This window comes from Agelaius tricolor, unplaced genomic scaffold (assembly GCF_023055355.1).
Source record: "Agelaius tricolor isolate 1412-34295 unplaced genomic scaffold, bAgeTri1.0.p SCAF_2, whole genome shotgun sequence".
In the NCBI taxonomy this organism is placed as follows: Eukaryota; Metazoa; Chordata; class Aves; order Passeriformes; family Icteridae; genus Agelaius; species Agelaius tricolor.
In genome coordinates this window covers 47,889,411-47,916,625 of record NW_027269262.1, presented here as the reverse complement: position 1 = coordinate 47,916,625, position 27,215 = coordinate 47,889,411, and the positions used below count along the sequence as shown (strand labels likewise).

At 40.8% G+C, this 27,215-nt stretch overlaps 1 protein-coding gene and 1 long non-coding RNA gene across 16 annotated transcripts in view; one reads left to right on the top strand and one right to left on the bottom strand.

Annotated features, from left to right (window-relative positions):
- The window catches only part of LOC139585346 (uncharacterized), a 34,712-nt gene extending 11,574 nt beyond the window's left edge, over window positions 1-23,138 (top strand). For 3 of the 15 annotated variants that reach the window (XR_011677059.1, XR_011677054.1, XR_011677053.1), the window contains 3 exons: window positions 3,008-3,085; window positions 5,258-5,359; window positions 17,185-23,138. This is a non-coding gene — a long non-coding RNA (uncharacterized lncRNA). Of the gene's footprint in view, window positions 1-935; window positions 1,257-3,007; window positions 3,086-5,257; window positions 5,360-10,349; window positions 13,805-17,184 lie in introns of all 15 variants that reach the window. The other 12 variants (XR_011677050.1, XR_011677049.1, XR_011677046.1 and 9 more) reach the window with 9 other exon arrangements.
- Window positions 6,678-27,215, bottom strand: part of COLEC12 (collectin subfamily member 12) — a 96,528-nt gene continuing 75,990 nt past the window's right edge. The window contains exons 3-10 of the mRNA XM_071418002.1: window positions 25,795-25,917; window positions 19,527-19,625; window positions 15,985-17,031; window positions 14,072-14,560; window positions 13,813-13,949; window positions 12,971-13,080; window positions 11,143-11,288; window positions 6,678-9,965 (exon numbers count right to left, since the gene is read on the bottom strand). Of these exons, the coding sequence (XP_071274103.1) occupies window positions 9,946-9,965; window positions 11,143-11,288; window positions 12,971-13,080; window positions 13,813-13,949; window positions 14,072-14,560; window positions 15,985-17,031; window positions 19,527-19,625; window positions 25,795-25,917 (2,171 nt within the window). The 3' untranslated portion in view covers window positions 6,678-9,945. The remainder of the gene's footprint in view (window positions 9,966-11,142; window positions 11,289-12,970; window positions 13,081-13,812; window positions 13,950-14,071; window positions 14,561-15,984; window positions 17,032-19,526; window positions 19,626-25,794; window positions 25,918-27,215) is intronic.

Below are 27,215 nucleotides of genomic sequence, written 5' to 3'. Positions count from 1 at the left end.
CTGGGTAAATCCTCTGTTGCCAGGCTACTGAATTTTTAAAGCACAGGGCAAATTCCACCTAATTTCCTGGAAAAACATTGAGATACCTCTAACTTCTGTAACCTAAACTACAATGGCATTCAGATAAGGGCACGGGACAGTCTATTTTAAATCTCACAACCATGGTATGAGTACTACTAGAAAAAACTGCTGCTCCATTAAATTCAAATTCTGAAGTTAAGTGTTATACTCACCACAATGCTCTCTAAGATTTTTTTCCTTCTCTTTCTGGTTGGCACATAAATGACATAATTTGCTCTGATATATTAGTTAGGATTAGAAGGCAACTCAAAAGTCCTTTAGCTGATGTTTCAAATAATATATTTTTCAAGTGCACACACTTCATGCTCTAGAATTTCACGTTTGTGCCATTATATAGTTGTTATTATATGAACCACACCAAATGAGGTCCAGGTTGTATGTGACGCTGGATGGCATTGGTGGTGTGCTGGTGAGCACCCTGCTGTCACAGGTTCTGTGGGGTGGCTGAGGTGTTCACACAGGGTGACATATCTGACACAGCTGGCAACCATGCCCTTGGCAGTGGGAGAAGATAGCCCTGAGCAGTAAAGCACCAAGAGTAAATGTCTGAATAAATCCCTTCCTCTTGGTTTTTCATTCTCAGGCAGCAATCCCTTTTGAACAGAAGCAATGGGTCTGATTCTGTCCTCCCACAGGTATTATACTTGGTGTCTTCTCAGATGTGTCATCTCATGTGAAGGAGAAGCATGTGGTGTGCACTCCCTCCCAGTGCCTGACAGCCCTGGTCACACTGACAATAAATTACAACAAATACTTTGTTTTCCCTAATCTCTACTTGTATTTTTAGCTAATGATAAAATAATTTACCTGTTCTAGGTTTGGTGTAGTTTCTATTTTTGTTTTTGTTTTCCCAGCAGAATTTCAGCTTCTTCACCTGATTTCTTCAACTTCTTTTTCAAAATGTTCAATAATTAGGGCTGTACCTTGCAAGATGCTGCATGTGCATTGGAAAAAAGCTTGACCCAGTGTTATGTGGGGTCTTTGAGCATGGGAACACCTCTGGCTGCAGTATCAGCAGTGAAAGGGGAGAGCTGCCTCCATCAACTGTGGTCCAAGAGCCATGTACTTCTCAAATGGAGATTGAAATGTCAAAACAAGGCTTGCCTGGGCTCCAGGAAGCTCGTTCTTGGCATTCCATGTGGAAGGACTGTCATTCTTCATCCCATACCTGTGGTGTGAGTAGCCCAGAGCGTGGCCAGAGTGCTGCGGGAGCCAGTTCCAGATGGGTTTGTGCAGCCTATTACATGGTGTACCATCATTTTCACTGTCTCTCTGTGCTTGGAAAGAAAGCAGTATTCCTGGCTCTTTTTCCTGCTTTCACAGCCACATATTCATACAAAGTTTTTACCCTGGCTGGTATGATCACAAAGGAAATAGTGCAGTAGCCTCTCAGATTAAGGGAAAAGAGCAAATCAAAACAAATCAGTCTCCTGAGCCAGAGTCCCAGCTACCACAGGGTTGGGAAAAATGCCATGCACGTGATTTTGCTGCATGCTAAAATAAAGGGAAGGGAAATGAAAAAATATATCACCATGTCCTTTAGAAAATTGTACCTACAGAGTTGAAGCAACCACAAGCTATGCTGTACAGATGGTTTTTCTCTTGCCAGGGAGAAGTGCAGTGAGGCCAGAGTCTTTTAATCTGTCATATATATAACTGAAGATTTGCAGTTGGAATCAGACTTGGAAATGTAAATGGCTTTTCAATTGCAGAGTCTGGTCCTTCATAATGGCTTTAATTCAAAGCTTTGTCTGGGTAGAACAACAGCTGTTCTGCCTGTGGTTTTTCTTGCCTTATTTTATTTTTAGAATTTCCTCATATGTAAGATGTCACAAGATGGATGCAGACTGGGAGACCTCATAAGACCTGAAATAAAGTGCTCTCCTTCTCCACAAAAAGAGTTAATTCACCTAGTGGAGACTCCTGACCTGGACTTTTGACCACCTTCCCTCTCCTAACATGGCTAATCTGGATAAAATGGTATCCAGAGATCCAATCTGCCTTTGAAATTAGTTTTTTTGTTTTTCTATGAAATCATCAGCTGGTGACTGCTGAGAGTCCCCAACTTCTGCATCTTAAAGTTAAAAATTGGAGAAAATCAGCAATTGGTCATTTAAAAATGCTACCATTAAAGCAAATTCAAGGGTATTTAGAATTGAAGTGTCTCTGGTGTTCAAATTCAGCAACTCTCTGTTTTTAAAAATGAAGGTACCTCCTCTTTGTATCCCCTTTTTCAGCATATGTACATTTCTGCAGCTCTTGTTTATTAAAGATCCATGTTTGATTTCACAAAGTGCACCTGTTCAAATGTTGATATCAATGAGAATTTAGTATAAAAATGGGAGCTACAAATACTGCTGTGGACATATTTTCCACTGCAGACAGTGTTTTGTTGCTTGGAGACCTACTGTAAGTTCTTGCTTTTGTTCTTTCTTTCAAAGTTGAGTTTTGTACTTCTAATACAGATGGAAAACTAGAAAATATTCTGTGTTTCAAAACTTGTGTAGGAGGAAAAGGACACGTAGGAAAAACCAACCAACCACCAAAACAAAAGCCTCAACCCAGCTCCCAGAAGACCTGGAGCCACCAGGAATTTTTGTTTGTGCTGGGAAAGTATAACATGACTTCAGGCACCAACTGAATGACATGCCTCTCTTGCAAGGCAGGGATGTGTTCTTTTCACAGCTGAGAGTGGGAATTACGAGAACCACGACACTGCCCCTGTTATGTTGTTTCTGAGAAGAGAGCTCCTCTGTGGTTGATCTTACTAGAAACCACAATGAGGACATCAGGGTTCATTATACTCCTCAATCATTCTCTGTATTTTTTTCTACTACTCCCTGAGCTGTCCCTTTCTATTTTATTCTGTTCCCCTTGTGTCGTCAGCTCTTCTCACTTGACCTTTTCTCTTTCTTGTTTCCTACAGTTTCTTTGAAGCACAGCAGGAAAGCAGGGTTGCCCCGGTCTGCCAGATGATGGGCCAGTGACAAGGCTGTGCCTGTAGGTAAGTTTGCTTCTGCCAGCAGATAGCATGAAGCTGTCTGTTGTTCAGATAGCAGTTTGTGCTGTTCTCACAGGCAATAATCCAGGAACATTATTTGCCTGCTACAGTGAGATACTGCAATGCCAAGGATACTTTGTCTGATTTTAATTTCCAGTCTTTTATTTTGACATAATAAACCAAAGTGGACAAAAATACATTGTTGCCATTCAGAAAAATGTTTCATCATCTGTTTTATATGAGTGTGAGTAATAGAGATGGAATTAAAGAAATGTCATCTTTGCAATATGCCCAGACTTCTGAATGAGAAGGATTCCTAAACAAAATCCTTCCAAAGTCACATTTCAGACTTCTAGCTTCCATCAGCAGGACCTCTGGCAGGGCTGGCAGGAGCATGACTGCAAACACGGGAAGTTTGGAAGCAATCCTTTGAGCTTGGAATCACACTGATGCCTCAGCTGGGGATTTGTGCCTTGGCAGGACAGATAGAAAAAGTAGAAGTCACACGGTAATCTCTGAATTAGAGATTTTAATCTCTTGAAGAACAAGGACCTAGGTATAACTTGAACTTAGATTCTGCTCTGGTGTAAACCCAGAATAAGTGTGCTTAAGCTCAGATACACAGACTGATCTTTCAAATGCCTTATAAAATGTGTTACTGCCTTATAAAAAGACAGGCACTTGTAACCTGCTCTAATTCAGCGGGAAACCACCCTTTATACCCGTGGTATTGCTCTCTGCTCTCTTGCAACACTAACAAAAAATGAGTATGGAAACTTCCACCATTCATCAAGATGCCCAGAGTGTCCTCAGATAATCCCTTGTGGGCTGGATGGTGGGATTAGAGCCAGGCTCTGTCATCAGGGCTCCCCATCTGGTCAGAGGGATGTGTTTGTTCCCAACCACCCCGTACTGTGTCTCAAGATGAATGGCTCCACACTGACCACTACAATTACTTGACAGTCCCAGGAGAGATGCTGTTTAAGCTAAAGGACACCACTGGAACCAGAACAAATGTGTCTAAACTGGACATAATTGCATTAACACTGGTCATTAAAAGAAGATTCCTAATAAAGTTTTTGAAGAGCAGCCAAAATTATTAAAGGGATAAAATAACCCATAATTATTTTTAAAATATAAGTTGGTATGGTTTTGGGAAGATTTATTGAAGTTGCAGAGGAGTCAGAGGTCTCACCAGTCCTTTAACCTTCTTGTTTCTGACTAAGGGGTCTCTTGGTAATTTAATGTCAGGTGTTAACTCTTACCCACACAGGACATTGCTATACTCTGCTATTGGAATTAAATACCAATATTGCCAGATGGAACGTGCCTGGGCTCGTCTGGCCCTTGCTGCTTGACCAAAGGTGGCAGCTGTGGTGGTTTCACCTCAGAGACACCTTTGGCTGGTTGGATGCTGCAGCTGGCGCTTGGGACAAGTCCAGGCGTGCAGGAGCTCAGGTTTACCTCTGGTGGAGAGGCTTCAAGGCGAGGTGAAGGAAAAAGGAGTTGGGTTCTGCTGGAGGGTTTTGATCCAGAACTTTATTCCAGGCACACAGACCTCTGAATGCTGCAACAGCTCCAACAGAACAACTGAACTCCGTGGTTGCTGTGTCTTTTAACCCCAGGGAGAGGGGGAGGGAAGGGGTAGGGATCCCACCCACCAGGTAAGGTGGGGGGAGTCTCAGGGGACAAGTGGCACCTGGATGGCCCAAGGGCTGAGAGGCATCTTTTGAACTTCACCAATCACACAACGCCCTAGCTGGAATGCCAAGATTGACGATTGACAGACAGCACTTAGCAAGGGGGCAAGGGGACAGGAAGGGAGAGGGTATTGGCACACCTGGGGAAAGAACTGGGATGGACAGGATGGACATCACACCACAACACTCTGCTGGTGTTCCTCTGCTGTGATCACACTGAGCTCTGCTCTCCAAAACAGCAGCAGAAATCGTTGCCTCCCATGTGCAGGGTGATGAGGGAAGGATACCCCACTGTTTAATTTAGCATTGTAAAGCCCACTCCCCTTACTAAGGTGTATGAAAAATAGTTTGCTGTATGTCAATGTTGGTTTCACTGGAAAAAGTCACTTCTAAAAACCACCTACCTGATAAACAAAATCTTTAAAATGAGACATCAAAATGAGTCACATTCTTGAAAATCTCCTTTTTCTTCCAGTCACAAAATGGAGCTGGCAATACTTACTTGCTTCTGGGAAGTTCCTTGGGTAAGAAAATCATCATGGCATGCAAGATCTCCAAAAAGGGCATTATTTGCCTGGTAATTTGCTTTTATTGTTTTGGTCTAAAAAAATCCCAAAACATCTCCACACAAATTTCATAGCGTTACACTGAGTTTATTTTGAAAAAGAAATCAAAGAATGTTTTTTCATCTCTGAGCCAGATGGGAAGAAAAAACAAACGTATTCTACCATATGAAAGAAAACAGATGAGAACTTTAACAAAAATTTTAGCCAAGTTTTTAGAATTTTTTTTCCAGTAAGCAACATGGAAAAAATGCAGTGGAGATCGTGAATGAACAAATAGGCTCTGGTTTTAGGAAGGCCTGGTTTCTGGGGAGCAAGGGTTTTGTCTGTAAGGCAGTTTACTATCCCATTTATAGATGCCCAAGGTATCTCTGAGTGTGGGTAAGCACTGGGAACTTCCTTCTCCAGCTCCTGCCCAAGCCCTGGGGAGCCCAGGGTGTCCCAGCTGGGGGCAGTGCCAGGCATGGGCAGCTGTCCCACTGCTGGCCTCTCAGCTGGGTGAGCCCCAGCACCTGCAAAGGGCAGTGCAGAGCCTGCTCCGGGGACAGCTCATGGAAGAGCCATGGAAGAGCTCTGGGGAACACCAGAAGTGAGGGAGGAAAAACAAAGCAAGGCTGGAGACTGCTTGTTCCCTTTGGATGCCACAGATGTGTGAGCTGCTGTGCTCTTGGGCAAGGAGCCTGCACTGGGGAAAAGTGGTTTTGTTTTCTCACATGTGAATCGACTCAGCCACCTTTCCCCTGCTCCTTGTGGATCAGTTTCTTCCCACAGCCAGTGGCTGCCCTCTGACCAGCTCCTTGCCTTGCCACTGATCAGACACCAGTTCCTGCTACTTGCTAAAAGCAGGGTAGCTACTTGCCAGGAACAAAAAATTATAAGAGGAGGTCAGCTGTCTGAGAGAGAAAGGAATAGCAAGACCAGATCAGCCATTATAAACAGACAATTTAAGCCATCATAATGGCTAATGTGGGACTGATGCAACATAGTTCAGGACATCCCTCACCTGGAGGCTCATCTGAGGTGTTTGGTGTGCTAGGACAGTAAGCAGCAAAGGGATTCAGCCCTTCTTAAAGGTCTTGTTCAGATCAGACCTTCCAAACCATGTTCCTATCCCCAATGTTCTGCAAGAACAAGGCACTAAACCTGCAATTACAGGATAAGGTAGCCCCAGCCATGCTCAGAACCAGGGTGGTGTAAGTGAAAAAGAAGGCTTTAATGGAAAAAAGCTTCATCAGTTTGATTTTTAATACCTGTGAATGCTCTGGGTCCACATACCTCTGATCTCCACATCCCTCTTGGTTACACACACATGCACAGAGTTAACAACATTAATTTCTGTCTCCACTTAGTGATTCCTTTATTGGAACATTTGCAAGTATTAATCATAGACAACAAAAGAAATGAGAGTTGAGATTTATAAGCTCTAATCAGCTGAAGGCATTTCCAAATAAATTAATGAAACTAGTCAGAAATGACATTAAGAAATCCAGAACTTAATGTAAATCACAATGACTTTGTACCTTCTCTGCCTTTCCCTCTTTTTCTTCCAACAGTCCCAGTGCTTGCCAGGGTATATGAACTTGTATTTAATTTTTATGTAAAACAAGAAGGATGATGGGAATGTGTGCTCAGTATGATAAGTTACAATACTTATCTATAAGAAGGAAGCAAAACTCAAGCTGGGACATAATAATTTGCTATCACTCAAAAATTTCCATAAAACCTGCATTATTGCTCAAACCATACAGAAAGATTTGATGGGGATGTTTTCCCATTAAGGAGTGGCAGATGTGACTTTCATGACAATTTCTTGGCCCATTCTGGTGTCCTGCTTGCGCTCCTGCCAATCTGTCCTTTCTGTGATGTGTTCCTGAGCTGTTTTAACACTCTTGGTCCTCTCAGTGATTTCAATTCTTGTTGCCATTGGACACCTCTGTTTCCTTCCTGCAGGAATACTAGGTCAAAAGGATGGTCCGTCTCAGCATGCCTGGCTGCTCAGGCCATATTTTAAGGTTGACTGGCCACGTCAGGCATGCAACTGCAGCATCCCTCTTCATCCAGTTTTGTCTAACAGCTGCAGTGTTTGATTCAAGTGTGTGAACAGAGGGTGTGAGCCCAGTCACATCTCATTTCTCAGTGTCCTCAGCTTGTCATTCCTCTGGCTGGGGGACACTTGATAATTCTTGGATAATCTGATCTTGTGTATGTACCATCACTGCTGTTGCTGAAGGAAGAGAGGGATGAAATCTGGGCAAGGAAGCAATACAGCTTGTGCTTAAACAGACGTTTCTCATTCACTTCTTTTGGTGACAGAAGTCTGTGACATCAATAAAAAGCATAAAGAATGTAATTTAATGTGGTAGATGCTCAAAACGGGCTTATTTCACCCAAATAAGCCAACATTCAAAACAAAGGTAGCAGTCCCACTTCAGTGTGGCTCTTCAAGGCTCCACTCACCAGGGTTTGTGAGGCTCTCTGGGCACACAAAATACTAGTTCTGTACCTCATTATCAAAAAATAGCAGTTTAACATTATCTCCACAGACAATGTGTAAATACATATGTAAACACTATGCATGTGCCTACACACAACTCCTTGGTACAGCATGACAGTGCACGGCAGAATCAAGTTCTGTTCAAAACCTTGTGAAAAGAAAAGGCTCACAAAATTCAGACTGTCTGAAGACAAGCCCTGCCTCCACAATGGTGACACAGGGTTTCTGCAGCTGTAATACATAAACCCTTTTATGCAATACATAAATCAATTTTTGTGTTATTCCTGTCTCGTATCTAATTTGTACCCACAGGACAGATTCTCAAATGTAACATTTTTTGTATTTAAAAAAAAATATATAATTGAAATTTAAAACACTGGAAGGACTGGGAGATGTAGGAAAACAGCAGTCTTTAATTGATTTATCTTAGGAGCAATATTTGAAACTCTGAAGTACAGAATCTTGTCTCTTTCCAACAGAGCTGGAGTATTTCAACAAACATATCTGCATTTGGCCAAGGTAAATGGCAGGTCAGGAGGCAATGGAAAAACAGCTCTCCTTCCCAAGAAGCCAAAACAACTTCCTTCATTGTAGAGCATGTGGCTATGAGAAGGACATAAAAATTGGAAACAAATACCAAGGTTTCTGCTAATGAATTAACCCGCTAATTTTTAAAATTCCTGATAAACTGCCTAGACAATGGCTCATGGGACTGTGGAGGAAACTGGCTGGGCAATGGTATAATCTCTTTCTGCTTTGCAGCATATTTTATTTTCTATTATGTTTGGGAGAGAAGTACCAGTCCAAGAAAACAGACAGATTGATTTACAAAGCACTTTGGAGAAGTGCAAGTTTATTAGACCTTTCTGAGTATGGCGTGTTTTTCTCACCAAATCTTGAAATCTGCCTTAAACATATTTCAGTGTGTGCAGCTTCTTTGTTTCTCTTTTCATAAAGTCTCTCATCTGGGATTGACCTGCAGTATGTGTGGCAACTACTGGGGTAGAATTCCTTACAAGAAGGGAGAAGGAATGAAAACATTTCTAAATGATTGTTAAAAATTGGAGATTTACTTCCATGGAATTTTCTCCTGGGAGGGAAGGAGGGAGGAAGGGAGGAAGGGAGGAAGGGAGGAAGGGAGGAAGGGAGGAAGGGAGGAAGGGAGGAAGGAAGGAAGGAAGGAAGGAAGGAAGGAAGGAAGGAAGGAAGGAAGGAAGGAAGGAAGGAAGGTTGGTCTTTTATTAAAATGGTCTTTCCATAGTACCCCAATGAAACACTGGCTGTGATCAGAGCTATAATGAGTATCTAGTCCTTAGTCAACTTAATTGTTACACATGCAGACTAGACTGCATACAGTAAGGAAAACACTATCTAAAATCTGCTTTAAAAGTTATTTAACCAGAACAAATCATCTGGGAAAGTAAAAATATTTCTAACTGGAAAAATATTTCTCTATAGCTGAGCTAGGCCTGACAGCAAACCTTAATGAATTATTAGTACCTTTATTGTTTTCTTTGGCCCCTGTGCACTATATTTGTAAAAAAAGTCAGTAAAAAAGAGAACAATTGTAAAAAGCAAATATTTTGTACAAAAATACAAAGTTTTAAAAGCTCTTAAAAGTATATTCCATATTACTGATAAGAGTTGGACTATATATATATATTTATATAAAATCTATATATTCGTGTATCTGTATAATTTTCCTACATTTGGGATTTTAGCAAATTAAGCAACTGTTTACACAGCTGCATTATATGTTTTTCGATATAAGTGACCAACAGTCTTACTCAGATTGATAGAATGTCTTTTCTCAGAAGACACAAGCTGCTTATGGATGTGGTTACTGGTTGGGAAGAAAATCTAAAACAGAATTAGTCCAACAGTATTTCCTGATGCTGAGGGTCGAAAGGCCTTAAATAATTACAGGATGCTGTAGAAGAGTTATTGCTGAATTCCTTGATGCTTTTAAATCAGTTTTCAGTGCTTGCTTTTTTCTGTTTTCATATTTTTTTTCAATTTTGGAAGTCAGTGTTGCTCTTTCCCAGGATTTTCTTCTTCTTTACATAAATTTCCTTAATACGAAGGTATCTGTAAAGTTACAGCCTATTACACTCCAAGAAGTTGCCCTACAGTATGAGAGAAAACAAGAAAAACAAAGAGAAAAAGAAATCCTGTAAAAAGCCTGTGAAGATTAAACAAATTTCCAAAAGGAAAACTTACCGAGATCAAGGTATGGAAAAAATTTGAGCAGACTTGTACTCGGATCCTGTAAGTCCTGGAGGATAAATATTTGTAAACCTTTAAGTTTTCTTAAAATAACAAATGTATGTAGGAAAATCAGGGTAAATCATATTGTTACTTTAACATGGTCCTTCACTCTGGACATCCAAACAGAATTACACACACAAAGCTTGTTCAGCACTTAGTTTTGTCTTAGGGGACTATGGATGGGATGTAATTTTGGCTCTAGCTGACATTTATGTCTGCCTTCACTGAAATTTAACCAACAGGTTTCCAGTTGGAGGAGCCAGGCACCCTTGGCAGAGCAATGTTTAAACAGGTTGTGTGGAGGAGATAATGTTTCAGGCAGAGCCCCCCCATGAACACAAACACTTTTGTGCCACGTTTGACCACGTTCTGTGGTGATGGGGCCGGGCTCTAAGCGGCCATGGGAACCACCTGCCCTCTGCTCCTGCAGAAATGCCTGTGTCAACAGAGAGAGATGCCTTGTGGCAAACACCTGGCTGTCTGCTGGCCACACCAGCAGTTTATGAGTCCTTCACTCCAGCTGCAGGATGAGCTGCTGATGGCCTATGGACCCAGCTTCTCAGTCCCATGGGACATCTCCTAGCTGTGATGGGAATTTTTAGATCTCCTCATCACTCACCAACTGCCTCCTATTGCACAAACTTTCAAAATAAAGACTTTCTGGTTTTTGAAGACTGGCTCCTGAGCCACCCTAAGGCCAGCTTTCCCTGCTGTGTGAGCCTGTAAAGGCAGCTTCCAGTGTGTGTAGGATCTGGAGCATGTGCCAAATCTTGCCCAAAATTTTAGGCATGTGTAAAGCCTACAGGAAATGGTCAAGATTCTGGGCATTCTAGGGCTATAGCCAGCTTCGAGACTGCTTTTTCCAAGTGCAATAAATCCAGCATTTGCATCTGGATCTGAGTAGAAGTGCCCCACATGTGATTCCCCCTCTTCCTCAACAAGGCACTGCTGTAGCATTTAGCCAAGATCTCACCTCTAGCTGCAGGACATTTACTATGGGCAAGATGGAATAATCAAACCAAGGGCCTGGCTTACCTTTGTCCATGTCTTTTTCACAAATGAAATTGTTAACATCTTCACAGTAGAAGTCATTCCAGAGCCCAGCATAGATCAACCCAGCACAATCTTCCCCTGGCCCGTGATCGTGATCCCAGTTATCAGGCTGCCCAGGTTTCCAGTTCCTTTCCACAAAAAAGCAAGAGATATGATTGCACAACACAGCACACATGGCAGGTTTTCACCACAAGAAATTAACGAAAACATCATGAGATCTGTTCTGAACGGGAAACACACATTGAAACAAACAATACATGACTCTTGCTGAAAATGGAAAACAGATGTATTACAGAGAAGGGAATCTATTCAGCCTCAGGCTGCCAAAACTCAGAGACCTAAATTTAGACCAATGAACTTTATTTTAGTTTCTGAGTGTACATGCACACACAGTGGGAGCGCTCCGTGCTCCAAGTGCATTGCTCCAAGCCTGCAAAACCTGCACACCGCATTCCCGCTGGCAGATGGGACTCAGAAGAGCCCACGGGCTCAGAGGTCATGCCAAGATGGCAACAGTCTGCCCTCGCTCACTGCAAAGCTCTCTGACTGCACCAAAAGTGGGCATCTTGGGAGGAACAGCAAAGATCCATGTGTTTTAGGGACACATGCTCAGGTGGGAAGGGAATTCTACTGACTTTTAAGAAATGCACACAGTATATTTACACACATCTTTTGAGATCGTTAGCTTTGATGGCAAAAGTGAAGGTAGCAAGCAAAAAATCTTGCAGCAAGGGTTTCCTCATCCTGTTTTTGTTTAACGAGTGAGAAATGCTTCCAAACTCAGGATTTAAAAGCTCAATTTTCCTGAAGAAACAGGTTGTTGAAGGGAGCTTGTGATTGCTGGCTGGCACAGTCCATGCCCAGCTAAAAGACATGCCTGCCTGACATAGAGCATCCAACCAGGCACCTGGGAGGACACACAGCTTTCCAGAAGTAATGAAATACTCCAAAAATCTGTAACCAACAGCTTTGAGGTTATGACAGAGCACCTAAAAGCATGGTGCAGTGGAAATCTACTAAAAGCAGAACCTTAAGTAGGATCAGTCACAGTGCTGCCATGAAGAGGAAGAAAGATGAAAACGGGAAAGGAGAAAAAGGGGAAAATATTACAGCTCATTTGAAATGAATCTGACTTTTTCCATGTTTTTCATCTAAATGAACACCAATGAGATCACAGCTAATCATTTCGTAACATCTGACTGACTGTGTAGCCTGTTTTTCTGAAGCACAGCATGTTAAGATCTATAAACTCTTTAGTCTACTCCTCAGTATTAAAAATTTGGGTGGTTGCAATCTGTTCCATTTAGGACAAATTAGGTGTAGCCCTAGGATTCCTGGAAAGCTGCCAATTCAGTTCTCAGCTGGCCAAAGCATAGACACCCTCATTTCATGCATTTTCCTTATGTTGAATGCTTTCCACTTGGATTTGGGCTTTATCTAAAGACTGGTCATTTTTTATTAGAATGAGTACTCTATTTATAGCCAGTTGTAATGCAAATAAGGAAAATTCAAACCAAAACAGTAAAACTGTGCTTTCCATCTCAACTTTGTAATAAAAGTCAGAAGAAAAAGTTTTGGCAAGAAACACTGCGCTGCATAGTTATGTGATTCTTTCATTCAACATTCAGTTTTCTTTCTGGCAAGGAAAGGAATCCTTGTGCATGGAGAAGGCAGAGAGAAAGAACCCCAGCACTCTCAGTAACAAATTAAATTATTGGCATCTACAACCATCTGGATTCATTAGATAATTTCTAGATGCTGCTTTTAGAAGTGTCAGCAAGGGTGACAGCATTGCTTTTTATTTACGTACGTGTAAACTGGTAAGGATCCATCCAACCATCTCCATTCATTTTCCTTCTCTATATCTGTTAGTCCAATCCAGAAGCTGCCTTTCCCAATAATCTGCCTTTTTATCCATTGCTGTAAAAGAAAGAGCTTAGTCCATAACAAGGACAATGGCACCAATAAACTACACTGATTTCATAAGCCTCTTGTTATTAGAATACAGTGGGCCAGAGAAATTTTTCTAAGCTGAAGATATGTTTCAGGAGTTGGCCTTTGGACCCCTTGCCCAGACTAGAATCCTTTTCATTGTTTGCAATGAGGTAGAGAGAGCTAGGCATGAAAATTGGCTTGCCATAAAGCCACAGCTAATATCTTACAACACAAATTGAAAAAAACCCTAAGAGTAAGAAATTGTATCTTGACATCTCCACTGCCATGTTGAATAGTATTAAAAACATAGTTAGATTAAAGATACTTTTGGGTCATACTAGTCCTAGGCTGCTTGTATTAAATCAGATAATTTAAAATTAAATTATATTCACTGCTGCAAAAAATACTTTGATAGCACACAAGGCGTAATGGATTTCATCTTTAAAGGTTCAAAACTCCTACAATTCTCAGCAGCTTTTCTGACTGCTCTGTTCCCACCACCTTCAGGGTCAGCATCAGTTCTGCTCACACTACTCTTCTGCACAGGGAGAAGATGCTGATCGGGCACAGGGTGGACACAATTCTAATGAGCCAATCAATGTGTTTACTTCCACTACATGAATTCATGGTGCTCTCAGCTTCCCACTATCTTGTGGTTTCTGCATCTTAAACAGCTTCTAACTTCCTCCTTGAAAACCAGCAAGAGAAGGTAATTACCTGCTCCTCTTTGTCGTTGATGATAACCAAGCGTGATTCTTTCTCTTCACAGAATAACTTTGCATCTTCAAAAATTTCTCTTTCAGTTGAAAAGTAGTAGCACTTTTCTGTATAGTTCTTCCAACGGGGGAAACAACCTGTGATGTGAATTTTTTTTGTGTTAATCCTGTTATTGGTAACTCAAGGGAGCAGTGATAGGGCCAGTAATAAATGGAGGAAGCCATTCCCCTGCACAGCATGCAGTGTGGTGATAGCTTACCATTAGCCTCGGGCACGGGCGTAGGCTGACTCTGTAGCGCCATTGGCATCCCTGGGCCTGGCGGCCCCGGTGGGCCAGGTGGGCCTTTTGGACCAGGCAGCCCAGGGACCCCAGGGAGCCCAGTTATTCCTCGTGGTCCTGGTAACCCTGGGCTTCCCACTGTTCCTTGCAGGCCTTGAAATCCAGGTGGGCCTTGAGGCCCTGGTGGACCGTCCTTGCCTGGTGGCCCTGGTGGCCCTGGGTCTCCATTTGGTCCAGGCAGACCAGTCTTGCCAGGAGAACCTCTCTGACCTTTGGAACCAGGCGATCCTCTTGAACCTTTCCCTCCTTTTTCTCCTGGTGGCCCGGCTGGCCCAGGTGGGCCCTTCTCACCTGCAGGTCCAGGTGGTCCAGGCTCTCCTTTCTCTCCTTTTTGTCCTTTTAGGCCAGCGGGGCCAAGAGGACCTTGAGGGCCTCTGTCACCTTTAGGTCCCCTTGGACCAGGAGGGCCTGAAACAATGCAAGCGTACAAAGTGGGGATATGCACAGAAAACAAAACAAAAAGCCCACGTGGGGTGGGCTTGTTTAATACATCTCAGACCAGCGCCACTGGATATTTAAAAACACAGAAACTGGGCTAACAGCTGCTTTCATCAGTGCTTGTAATAGTGCAGCTGCTTTCCAGGTCCTGTATACTGTTGTCCTTTCCTTGACCTCCACAAAATACAAGATACAGAAAATACTCTGATACACCCAGCCATGTGAACTGGACAGTGACACCATGCCCCAGGTGACCAGGCAAGGTGCCAGTCCCTGCAAAACTCTGTGCACTTGTCTGTACTAGTTTATGCACTAGTGCTGTGTGTTGTTGGTCCTGTTCCCTCACTCTGCCCCGCTCCCTTCTCCTTCTAGTCTCATCTCTCTGCTCTTAGTCCCAGGACTCTTTCTCCTGATCTTCGTTGTTGGTCTGTCAATAACAGGGTGTCAAAAAGAGACAAAATGATGGATAGTGAGCAAAAGGCCAACTGTGGGAAAGACCAGAAGTTGCAAAATGGCCAGCTCTAACAAGACAGGGAACGATAACCCACAACAGGAAATGGAAATACTGTGACAGCAATAAACAACAAAACAGTTTGGGATTCTGTTCATGGATGAGCAAATCCCTTGTCAATACCTTCCCACCCCCGGCACTAATCTACATAATTCAAACTACTCCAGAGACAGATTTCCAGGCTGGAATCATTTAGGCCTGGTTGAAATGAGAATGGTTAAGGTTACTGACATGTAATCTTGGCTCTAATGCAGCCTTAGTTTATTTGGAGCAATGGATTTATATTTGTGATTAGAGGTTTAGGCTGATTCACATTTGATTGGAAATATGAGTGTTCTTTTCATTTGGGATAATATTTGGCTGGGAGAAACCTCCTAAACCTGATGCTATTTATTTCTGGAGAAAATAAAGTATCCCAGGATTAAAAACTAAGCAAAGTAGGATGTTTTCTGGCAGATTAACAACTGGCTTAAAGTGAAATAGTAACTTGTTTTTCAGTAAGGGTGGACCTTTCTGGGAATAGTCCAACATATATTTTTTAGCCATTTCCTCCTTACTGAGGATTGGTTTCTTGAGGTTCCACACCTTCACTCACTTATTTTAGAAACTAAATCAAAAGCAGATCCAGTCAGTCAGTCAGTCAGACAGAGTAAAATTCTGCTAAGTCAGAACTTTCTTTCATAACATCCCCATTTCAGCTATGTAAAAAAGGCATAGAAAAATTAGTACGGAAAATTCAAGCTACATGTTCATTTCCAAAGTTTAGGATTAGATAATGGAAAACCCCAGGACTCTGTACCAGCACACAATAACTTCCACAGAACTAAAGAAGTAATGCAAGCAGGAATTCAGCACACACACCATCATTAGGGAAGCTGCATACCTTGTAGGATAGTGAAGTTCTTGATGAGCTGGCCATGTTTGGAATCCACCAGCTTCATTTCTTCCATGATCACTGACAAATTGGCAACTTCAACATCTAACCTTGACCTCATCAAATCCTGTTGCACCTTGAGAGATGCAGAGTCTATGCGAATATTGGCTAGTGTGCTGTTCATAAAAATCAACTCATCCGAGTGTTTACTTAAGGTGTCTGTACAAGTTGTCCTGACCTCATTGAGATTGCTTGTCAGTGTCCGTAGGTGATGAGCAGTGTAGCTGATGTTGCTGATGATATTGACTATATCAGTTTCAAAGACCTGGAACCTTTCTTCTAGATTGGTGAATTTGGCAGCAGTTCTGTTTTCATCTCCTTTATGCTGTTCCTGGAGATCCTTTAGACTTTGTTCATTGGCTTGGGCAATTGTGGTGATGTTCTCCATCTGCCCACTGAAAGAGCTGAGCTGACTGTTCATGTCTTCAAGTGTATCATTGTTGGCTTTTGCCATTGCTGAGTTGTTGGCAGCCAAGGCCTGTAAATTGTGTACTTTTTCCTTAAGCCAGTCAGTGTCCTTCCGGGCCTGAAGGACAACCTGCTGCAGATTTTGAAAGTCATTCTTGATTCTTAGAACAGCCGAGCTTGTATCTTCCATCGACTTCTGTAAGACACTGATAAGATTTCTTTGCTGTATTTGAGTCAGATTTAAGTTGTTAAGGCTCATGATGACCACATTGTGAGAATGCTCTTGGCTTTGCAGGTTTGCTTGTATATTACTTGTGTCTTGTTGGAGATTGTTGATATAGCCAGTATATGCCTGAAGAGTCTTATTGACACTGATGATCGTGAAAGTGTTACTATCTAAGGCACTTTTCATTTGGTTCTGCCTATCATCTAATAAATTTCCAGACTCTTGCAGCTTCTCCAGTGTGTCTTTGTTTCTGCTAGTTTTCTCTGCAATGTCATGAAGTTGCTGACGAAGAGCCAGAATGTCAGATCTGAAGCTGGACAGTTCAGTGTTAGTATTCAAGGCTTTTTGTCCAGCTTGGTCATCTGTTGTACAGGAAAAAAGAAAAAAAAAAAAAAAAAAGGAAAGGCTTTAGGTTTTTTTTTATTTTTTTAACACAGTATAAAACAGCACAGTGCATTTTAAGAACAGTCAGGTTGTCAAACTGTTCAGTAGAACTTTTATGCTATCTCTTCCAGAAAAGAGAAACCACTAAGCAAAGTTCTGCATCTAGACAGAGAAAAAAAGCAAAAAGGAATTGATGGAGACCTGGTGTCTTGCTGAGGAGAACAAAATGGTGATTCTGTCATCACAAATGGGAAAAACTATGGTAAGAAACTGATGAGTACATGCAGTCAAGAATGCTGTGTTCTGAATGAAAACTGAATGGGAAACAGAATTCAAAACATTAAACAGGTACCAGCAAGTGTAGGTTTTGAAGTTACAAGTGGATTTTGCTGAAAGATCAGAAGTTTATTTTTTCTGTTCATGTTTTCTTCTTTCTTTTCATTGCAAGTGGAATACCTTCATTGTGATTTAGTACATATAGTTCCAATTTTTAAAATCTTGGGTTTAGCTTTAAATAAGTTCTCATACTTATTTTAAAGCAATCTGGATTAGAGACAAAAGCTTTGCCAGCAGGCTACTTCAGATATGTCAGGATAAGATATATTTCTGGTTTTCTCTCTAATATATTACTATTGCTTTTAATGACATTTATCTTGCCATTATTGTTTCCTCATGTTTTGAGTTTGAGGAAGGTAAAACCTTTAATCTTTGAGGAACATCTCTGCCTGTGCTTACATTGCCCTACGGAATACTTCTGGAAGCTTGTCCAAGTATGATGAAGCATTTGAGACTGCACAGCCTATCATCCAGGACATAGAAACCAAAGAAATAAGCAGTCAACACTTGCTCTCAGGGAAGACTCTCTTGCTTGACCTCAGTCACTTCACTATCCTGCTCACAGTCCATATATTTTTGTCCTCATCTACGTGTAGCTATATTTATGAATTAGACAGTCTCAAGTCCATAATTTCAGATGATGCCAAGAGAGAGCAGTATGGTTTTCATAAATTACAGTGAGTACAGCTGTGTATGGTGCTTTTGTCTGGTGTGATTGAATGAGTCATGATGTAAACGTCAAATGATGGCTTGTGAGACTTCAGCCTGAAGTGTTTATGGAGTCTTTTGCAGATTGACATCTTCCTGAGCACAGTTCCTCTCCCTGCCATTTCTCTCACTCCCAGATCTTCTCAGCTCTGACTCCATGTTTACCTCTTGGCTGTAGCTCAAATTATACTGTGTTCCTCACACAGCTCTGACAACTCCCAGGTCCACATACAGCTAATCCCTGAAGGCCTGCCTTCCATTCACCACACGCTTTTATCCTTCTGGCCCTACAGCACTTCTCTTACTTTTATGTCTCCTACTCAAACTGCTCCAGAACTTTCCTAACTTCCTCCATGGCAAGCCCACTTAAATGGGAATGGATGACCCTGAGCATCCATCTAGCAGTGTGTAAAAATGTGGCCGTGAAAGAAGCAAAGGTGCTCTAAGTCATGAAAATTTAATCAGCATAATATAATAACCCAAATAGAATCCAAAAGGTTGCACAAGCAACCTTTACAGAAGTAAAGTATAACATTTACTTCTGTAGATGTGTCAGTAAAAGCACCTCTCACTGAATTACCCCACGTTTTTGAACTAAATGTAGTGTACAAATACTTTGGAAGCCAGCTCCTTTTTCAGGGAAAAAAGTTGTAAAAATTTACAATCAACCTGCAAGCAAGGAAGTTTTCCTAGAAATACATGTCACAATATATGGTTTACAATATATGGTTTACATGCATGTATGTGTATATTAATACATCTACAATAAAAACTATATGTATAAGAAGAAAAGTAAAAATGTACACTTAGAGAGTAGAATCTTTACCCATGATTTTTTTTTACATCTTCCTGAAAACTAAGAACTTTGATAGTGCTTGGGAGACTCAAACACATAACAATCTTATGTCCTGTATTCCCTGAAATGATCAAGAAACAATTTATGGAAGTAATACACTTGCCTCAGACATAAGAATTTTGAATAGCTGATTATTTGTGTACCTTGAAAAGTGGTCTACAGTTTTGAATCTTAATTGCTAAAACAGCATCAAGATGACTGGGTGACAGGTGCTCATTTTATGTAGAATCTTTTGTGCTGTAGAACAACTTCTGTTATGTTTTAGATCTCTACCTCGGAGAAGATTTTCTCCTGAGGACAACGTTTAAGTGTCTGTTTATTTAAGTATTAAGTATAAATGTTTTCAGAGTGACTTCAGTGGGAACTGTAAATTTTGAAGTATTCTTAAAATGCTCTCTAAGTGGAGCTGATCTGAACTATTTTTAAGTACTTTCCCAAGTACTTGAGAAAGTGGAATGGAAGTGCTGTATCTTGTCATAGGCAGAGATTCTTCAGACAAATTTCCTGCCTCAATCTGCCAGGAGAACATCCCAGGTCCATAATACAAAGGGGCTTTGCTAGTGTGTAGATTACCTAATTTCTTCAGATCACTCTCCACTTCTGTGAGCTTTTCTGTGTATCTTCTGTGGGATGTTTCCAGGCCACCTGTCACATTGTCCATTTTTTCTACAACTAGGGGAGAGAGAACAGTGTGTTATGAAAAGAAGAAAAGGGAAATTATGAAAAAAGACTAGTAAACAATAAAGCAAACAAAACCCCACACCATTATCACCAAACAGTAAAAAAAGAAAACATCTTAAAATTGCCTTGCTTGCCATTACACACTGCTGTTGCTCTGTGAAATCTTGGAAGGATTAGGTCCTATTTGCTGGTGGACCCAGAATTCTACTTCTTCAGTCTGCCAGCAGTCCCTAATGATTTTTTTTTGCCCATGAGAAATCTCTCTCCTGAATGAGGAAATCCCTCTTTGTGGGTTTTCCTCACAAACAAAGTAATTTTCTTTTAACAGTATTTCCATGCTTCCAGCACAGTGCTGTGTGGCAAAGGAAAACTGATTGCTAAAGGCTCAGATGTGTGAATGAAACTTCCTTTAATTTTGCTATGAGCCATTTCTCCTTAAAAAGAATTCTTTTTTTCCTTGTGCCTTTTCATCATTAAAAGTTGCCACCTGGATAGTAAGCTTAGGACTGAGATAGTAATTACTAAATGTTTTGGGGGGTTTAAACATATTGATAATGGTACAGATCACTCAAAGCAGTCTTGAAATGGTTCTGCCTCATTAAGATTGAAAGGATGGTTGTTCAGGAAGTGCAGATTTATGACTGATGTGCCCTTTATTTTGTAATGCCAGAGTACTTTTATTGTCACTGCGACATTCAATTATTTGATGAAATTAATATGGGAATGGAAAAAGCAGAGCAACAAATAAACAGCCCGGGGTGGCAACCAGTGGCAAAAATGTGAAATTCTTGCAAGGCTAGGGGTAGCCTACAGATTTCACACTAGACTTTGTCTAACAGCCTTTTGCATTCACAACTAGGGATAGAAATTGCTTCTCATCATGAGATTATTTAGTCCTTTTGCTACACTGGGAGCAGAATGGGTCTGTAACAACCCTGGGAGAGGCTACAGAAGTTATTGTGCCAGCTCCTTTTTTTCAAACAGAAGAAATAAAGTGTTTCCCATCTTTTGAGGTTCTGTAAACATGTGTGGGATAGGGGTACCTCTAACTCTGTCTGTGAAATGATCTGCAGCTAGGAAAGAGTCTCATAAAAATGTTGCTATGTAAAGGTTTGGGTTTTCACAAGAAGTGAAATTTAGGAATGTTTTGCTGCTCATGAGCAACCACACGAATCCCAGACCTTTAAAGTGTAGTCCATCTTGTGCTCCTTCTTTATTAATGTTTGTATCTGTTTTTCTGATTCTGGGTACCACAGTTACACTGGAGGCTTTTACTGCTTCCCCAAAACCAGCATGAGAAAAACAGACCAAGACTATCTGATGGAACATCACTGAGGAGTTACAACAGAGAAAAAGTCTCAGGGTCTTCAGAGAGACCATACACCCTTTGGTGAATTACCTGCCTGCTCCTTTCTAGGCTGCTAAAAAGCCAGTAAAAAAGAGACTCCACTGTTTGTGCAGAGTGTGGCTTTCTGTGTTTGAGATGATGACAGATTGCTTGCTAAACACCAGACCCAGACTACAATAAAGGCTTTACTTTTTCAGAGGGACAGTTGCTCAATATCTTCAGCTTTAGAAAGCATTTTTCTCCCCATTATAGCACTAATTTTTCACTGGTTCTTCTGCCCATTAAAGTTATCAAAATGCTATATGCCATTTTCCCTAAATGAAACCAGAGTTGACGCTCTGTTTGTCCTGCCCTGCTGTCTTCCAGGCTGGAGCCCAGATCAACAAAGGTCCTTCAGCTACTTCTGACACTCCACTGATGCATGTATACACCTATGCATCACATGCAGAGAGAGTGAGGACTTGGCTTTTCCTTCTGGCTCTAGGCAGCTCCTTGTTCAGTCTGTGGTGCTCTCCTTTGTCTAGAGAGAGTCACTGCCAGGGCATGGCTCACTCTGGGCACTTAGAGGGACCTTATGAAATCATCTGTATTTAAAAAGCAGGCCTAATTCAAGTGTTTCTGCTGAACCTGCACCTTGACTAGCAATGTCACGTTACCTATGGTTCTTGTTAATTCAGTTTTAGTGTAATATTGAACTGTTTCCCCAGTTATATAACACACTTGGAGTTGGAAAATGAATATATATTATCAGTAATTAAAAGAAAAATGTAATTTCTTCCTTTTGCTGTCCAAATGAATGCTAGTTTGTACTTCAGATCTGAAGTTTGTAAAATTAAACTATCATATAACAAGTATGTTTTCTCGGTTGAATGAAATCTAACTCTGGAAGCTTGAGTTAAAATTTAACCCTGAAGAGTCCAAAGCAAATGTAAACAAAACAGTAGTAATCCTATCAATAAGTAGTTGTCTGGCAGTTAAAAGAGACTGAACCGAAGTAATTATACAACAGCATATGGTATTTTCATTGTTCAAAGTGAAAAAACCCCAAACCACTGAACTCCAGCCGCAGAAACAAACCTGCTGGTCTCTGCAAACCTGACTGCAGGGTTAGCTCAAGGGCTAAGCTGCCGTCCCATAGATAAACCAATGCATGTATTTGCTTTATATTGGGGCAGGATCTTAGCCTCCATGGTCAAATAAATCATGGATTTGGGGAGCTTGATCCCCTGCCCAAAATCCTTCCCAAAGCAAGTTGTAGCTTATTTGCTTTTCTTGCTATTGCCCTGCAAGTGGAAGAGAAGAATTTGGGAGAGACTGAGTAGCGAGAGGCCAGTGTTGGGTTTTGTTGCTCTTGATGTCAAAAGAGGTTATATGGCTCATGTCATGTTATTGGAAATGTCTTTCCTTCTCTGGTAGTAGCTCCCACCACTATCTCTGGATGGAGCCTTCAGTGGTAGATGAGCATGTGGAACACCCTCAGAAGGGGAAGTCAGCCTCTAGTGAGTGCCCCAGACTTGAACAGCCACTTTCCACCTTCTCCAGAAAAAGGCAAACAGGCAGATCAGCTGTAATATCCCACACAAAAGGTCACTCTGCTGCTCCCAACAATCTGCCCGCTCTTAAAAAGGCAAAGCTGTGTATGTCTTAATTTGCTTTTGGTTAACTTCACCTTAATTCAGGTTTTAACTTTCACCTTAATTCTTTGGTTTGAATTCAGCTTGGTCTCTCTGCATTATCATCTCAATTCCTGACAAAATCACAGTGGAAAATGTGGTAAAGATCCTCTAAAGAAAGCCAAAATTTCAAGTAGTTGCTGACCAGAACAGTGAGGACTGTCTGCATCTAAGCCACTATGACAAAATGTGCCATTTCACCAGGATGTGTTGGCCCCAGGTAATGGCAGGCAAACTATGTCTGGGAGACAGATAAAAGAATCAGATGAAAGTCATGGTGGGCATTACTCAAGAAACTTAAAAACAAGGACTGACTAGAGAATAAAAACTACCAGAAATTCAAGCCACAAGCATTCCCTTACTGGAAAGAGCCACAGGAAGATCATTCATCCTCAATAGACTAATCTGACACCGGCTGGTGCCAGAAAAATTATAACTTTGTATTTTTAATTTAATTTAATAAAGTATGTGCAAAAAATTGCAGATTGCTTTATTAGTGTTTTAAACAACAATTTGTCTCCTCAAAGGAGAAGAATACTAAACTTGCCTTGTTATTCCTTCATGTTTTGTTTCCTTGTTATTCATTCATGTTTTGGTTTCAGGGTTCTCCAACATACTATATAATTTCTACCACTAGTTTGGAGGTTTGTTCTGTGTTGACTTTGCCTCCCATTGAGTTACTTTTTTGCTTGCCATATTTAATCCACTGATTAGTAGTTTTAACATTTTAAATCACAAAGGATATTTAAATGCGACGTAGGAAATGAAAGTTTTAAAAGTAGTTTTGGGCTTTATAAACATAAGTGTGGGAGGCAAATGTAATGGAAACTTAGCTAAGAGACTGAAATAATTCCTGATGCCAGCAGAATTCCTTCTTCCAGTGTAATATTGCAGTAAAAAAGAGACCAAAAGCCAAATTCTGATACAGAGAGTAGAGTTCAAGAACAATACACTTTTATTCTGAATTTTGTTCTTCCTTTAAGGCCTAATCCCTTCTCAACAATCAAAATTATTGCAGCAATTAATTTGAATATGTACTGTCAGCTGGGGTTTTATCTAACTTATGCTTATCTAACTTATGTTTTCTGCAAATTAGCATGTAGGTACGCTGAAGACAAAGCTCTGAAACTGCAGGTACAAAGGGCAGAATTAGTGTCTCACACATGACCATTTGCTCCTTGGTGTTACAGAAGGAATACTTGGATTCAACAAGACTTTTGTCTCTGCCTCTTTTCCTTGGCATTCAAATGTTGCAACCACCAAGCTGGTGAGCAGTGGTCACTAAAATGTCTTAGGGTCTGCAAGCAAGATATGCATTATCCACCCTCCAACAATCCCTTTTCCATTTATTTTTTGAAGAGGGAATTCTTTTGTCCTTGTCCTGGATACCTGTGATTTGGTACTGCTATGACAGAAAGACTCATCCCTGATGAGTGACTGCTCATTCAAAGAAGGAAGTTTAGAAATGAGTGAAGCAAAGTTTGGGCCTCAAGTAAAGAGCAAAGCCTGGGGAAAAGATGGTGCTAGCAGCCCCCATAGAGAAAGAAACTTGAAAACTAGATTGAAATGAGGAAGACAAAATCCTTCTCCCAAAGTCTGCTGGACAGTTTCCTTATTGATACTGCTTCCTCCACACATGTAAATCATTTACCAAAGCAAGATAAAGAACAGTAGTCTCTCCAACTTGATATGCTGCATCTGATGCTGAGTCTGAGGGCTCAGTCTTCTGGGAAGCCCCAGAAATGATAGTTTTATGTAAAACTCTTGAGGGAAATTCTGCTAAATTCCAGTTGTTTAGTGGCTGGGTTAAGTTGGGAAAGACCCCATTCTCATCTGATGTAAGCAGATTTTGCAGATTTATATCTGCAAAAGGCCTCCCCCAATCCATTTGACCAAATCATCTTAGATCAAGAATAAATTTTTGAATCCTGGAAGGCTTTTTGTCCCTCAAAATCTGACTTCCAGAGACCAGTTACTTCAGGAGATGTATCCACATAGATGTACTGCATTTTTTTTACATTTGATGTTAATTTGCCACCTTCTGTCTGGTCTATCATGAAACAAGATTACCTAAGTCTCTCTATCTGTTCCTCACATTCTCTCTTTTCCCTGGACAAATCTTCGCTCTAAACAAAACAGATTTATTTTTCTCCCACTGAAACTGTGCCAAATCCTCTTAAATAATTATTTATCCTTTCTATTTCTACAATTTCCTTTTCTTTCCCTGGCAAAGGACCAGAGGTGATGTCAGCTCTGCTATGAGTGCAGCTGTTGGCAGCACAGGACACACTGCATGCTAATCACATGAATATTTACTCAGCTCCTTAGAGGGGTTTTGAAGCTACTCTCAGAGCCATACTCAGACAGGTAGTTTAGAACTAGCTTGGTTTTCTCTGCAACAAGCTGTGATGCCCTGTTACAATGCTCACAATGATGTTGTTCACTTTCCTTTTCATGCCAGAAATCGATATCTTATTTATTTAACTTATTATAGATGTAACTGCACAATAAGCAGGTATTTACATCAAAACATTTTTATAAATGCCTAAGTGGCTACAGTTAATTCGTGATAAGGATTTATGGGAGTTTTAAGCCATGTTTCCCAATGTGCCCAACCAATGACTTGCACAAATGAAATTCTCTCCATTACTGGGTTGCTCAACCACCAGAATCTTTGAAATTACAGTTAAAAGGATCTAAGTGTCTTAGTTCATCACAATTATTGTGGATGGTCAATACATTGGTACCTCCTGGTTTAATTTTTCTTCTTCTAGATATTTCAAAGTAATATTGATACTACATTTTGTTCCTGTGATAAATATTATATTAGTAAGATATTCCTGGCTGTTGCACATGTTACACAGCTTTGTGTCTTCCAGTACTCCTTCTTGGTGGAGGAATGATCATTTTGTTTCAACTTCCCTTTCAAATGTCTAGTCTGGTTTCAAAATTTCATAGTTATTTGAAAGTGAAATTCTAAGGTTGTAGTTTGTTATTATGTACATACAAAAAGCCAACATTGCCCAAGTACTGACATTTAGGCTAAAATGTGACAAATTGCCTGGCTAGCTAATAAGTGACAATGTGTTTGGATGCTTGCCTGAAAGTGAAATGTTGGTCTCAATGCATACATACATACCTTTGTATCCCAGAATGGCTACTGTGATTGTTAACAGGGCACATAAAATGTATAATAAGATGATGGAGAACTTCAGTGCCCAGTTATTTTTACACTTGGTACATTGGCTCCCCTCCTGAATACCTGCAACAGAAAATTTAAAGAAATTTAAAACAATGGCAAAGAACATATTGCTGGATTTGTCTCCCCATCTCCTTTCCTCTGTTTTCTAAAGTGGAAATTATTTATCTCAGCAGGTGGTGTTTACATATGGGGTGCCTATTTGCCTGTGTTGCCAGGATAAAAATTCACAGTGGTTAGAACATCTGCTCAGTGAAACAATCACTTTGGGATTTTAGCATGTGTAAGAGAAGTAGGTTCTGCTTCACTGGACAACCTCTGGCTCTCCTGAGAGGTGGCTATTTTCTGATTGTGCTAACAAGATTCCTGTGAGTTTTGGAAATGAAACCTTTATTAGCATCTCCTCTGTCAGGCATCACACCGCAGCAACTCTTTCTTAGCATTTGATATCCCTATGGGGGCAATAGGACACAACAAATGTTCTGGCAGAAAAAAAACCACAGAAAAAGAAGAGCATTGTGAAAATCTGGTAGGAGTAGTTCTGCTTTGTAACAAGCACCACAGAAAGTTACCGTGCAAACACTTTCTTTCCACAACGAGACTTTTTGCATATTTTTGAGGGGTTTTGGAGAACACTATTTCCACAGAAAAGAAGGGATGCATTACTGATACAGTGATCTGTTCATCCACAGAAAAAGTTCTGGTGAATTTCTCTTTGTGGGCAAGCTTAAGAAAAATGGCCTCAAATTGATGAAAGAAACCAGAGCTTTACTATTCTATATTTAAACTTTTTTCCAGAACAGCTTGATATCTTTGAGTCTATTATGGAAGCAATTTTCCTATTTTCCTCTTTTGTGCTCCTTGGGAATAGCTCAAGAGTGTTGGGAGCATGGGTTATTAATCAGAAGCACAAATGTGTAAAAACCTGAAAACTGGAGCAATGTGCTGGAAGAAACAGACGGGATTTATCCATCTTTCCAAGGTGCGCTAAGCAGGCCAGGATTAACCTAAATTTCTGTGTCTGTCAGAAAATGCATTTCTTTGATATTTCACTCTATTTGTGTACTATTAGGGGAGTCCCACAGGAAAGCTTTAAGCTCTAATAAATTCTATGTACCAGATTACTTAACTAATCAAAACTTGCTCTGTAGCTTTTTATGAATAACTTATATTTCCCCCGAGGCCTAACACACAGATGATTTTACTTTTCCAAACTTATTACCTTCTGCAGAGTGTTTTTCTATTTTTCATTTTTTTTTAAGAGAAAAGCACAGGCCACTTCCCCTGGGTTCAAGAAGGATGGGTGACCAACATAATGAATTAAGTCAACTGCATTTCTCTCTCCAATGACATTTTCCAAT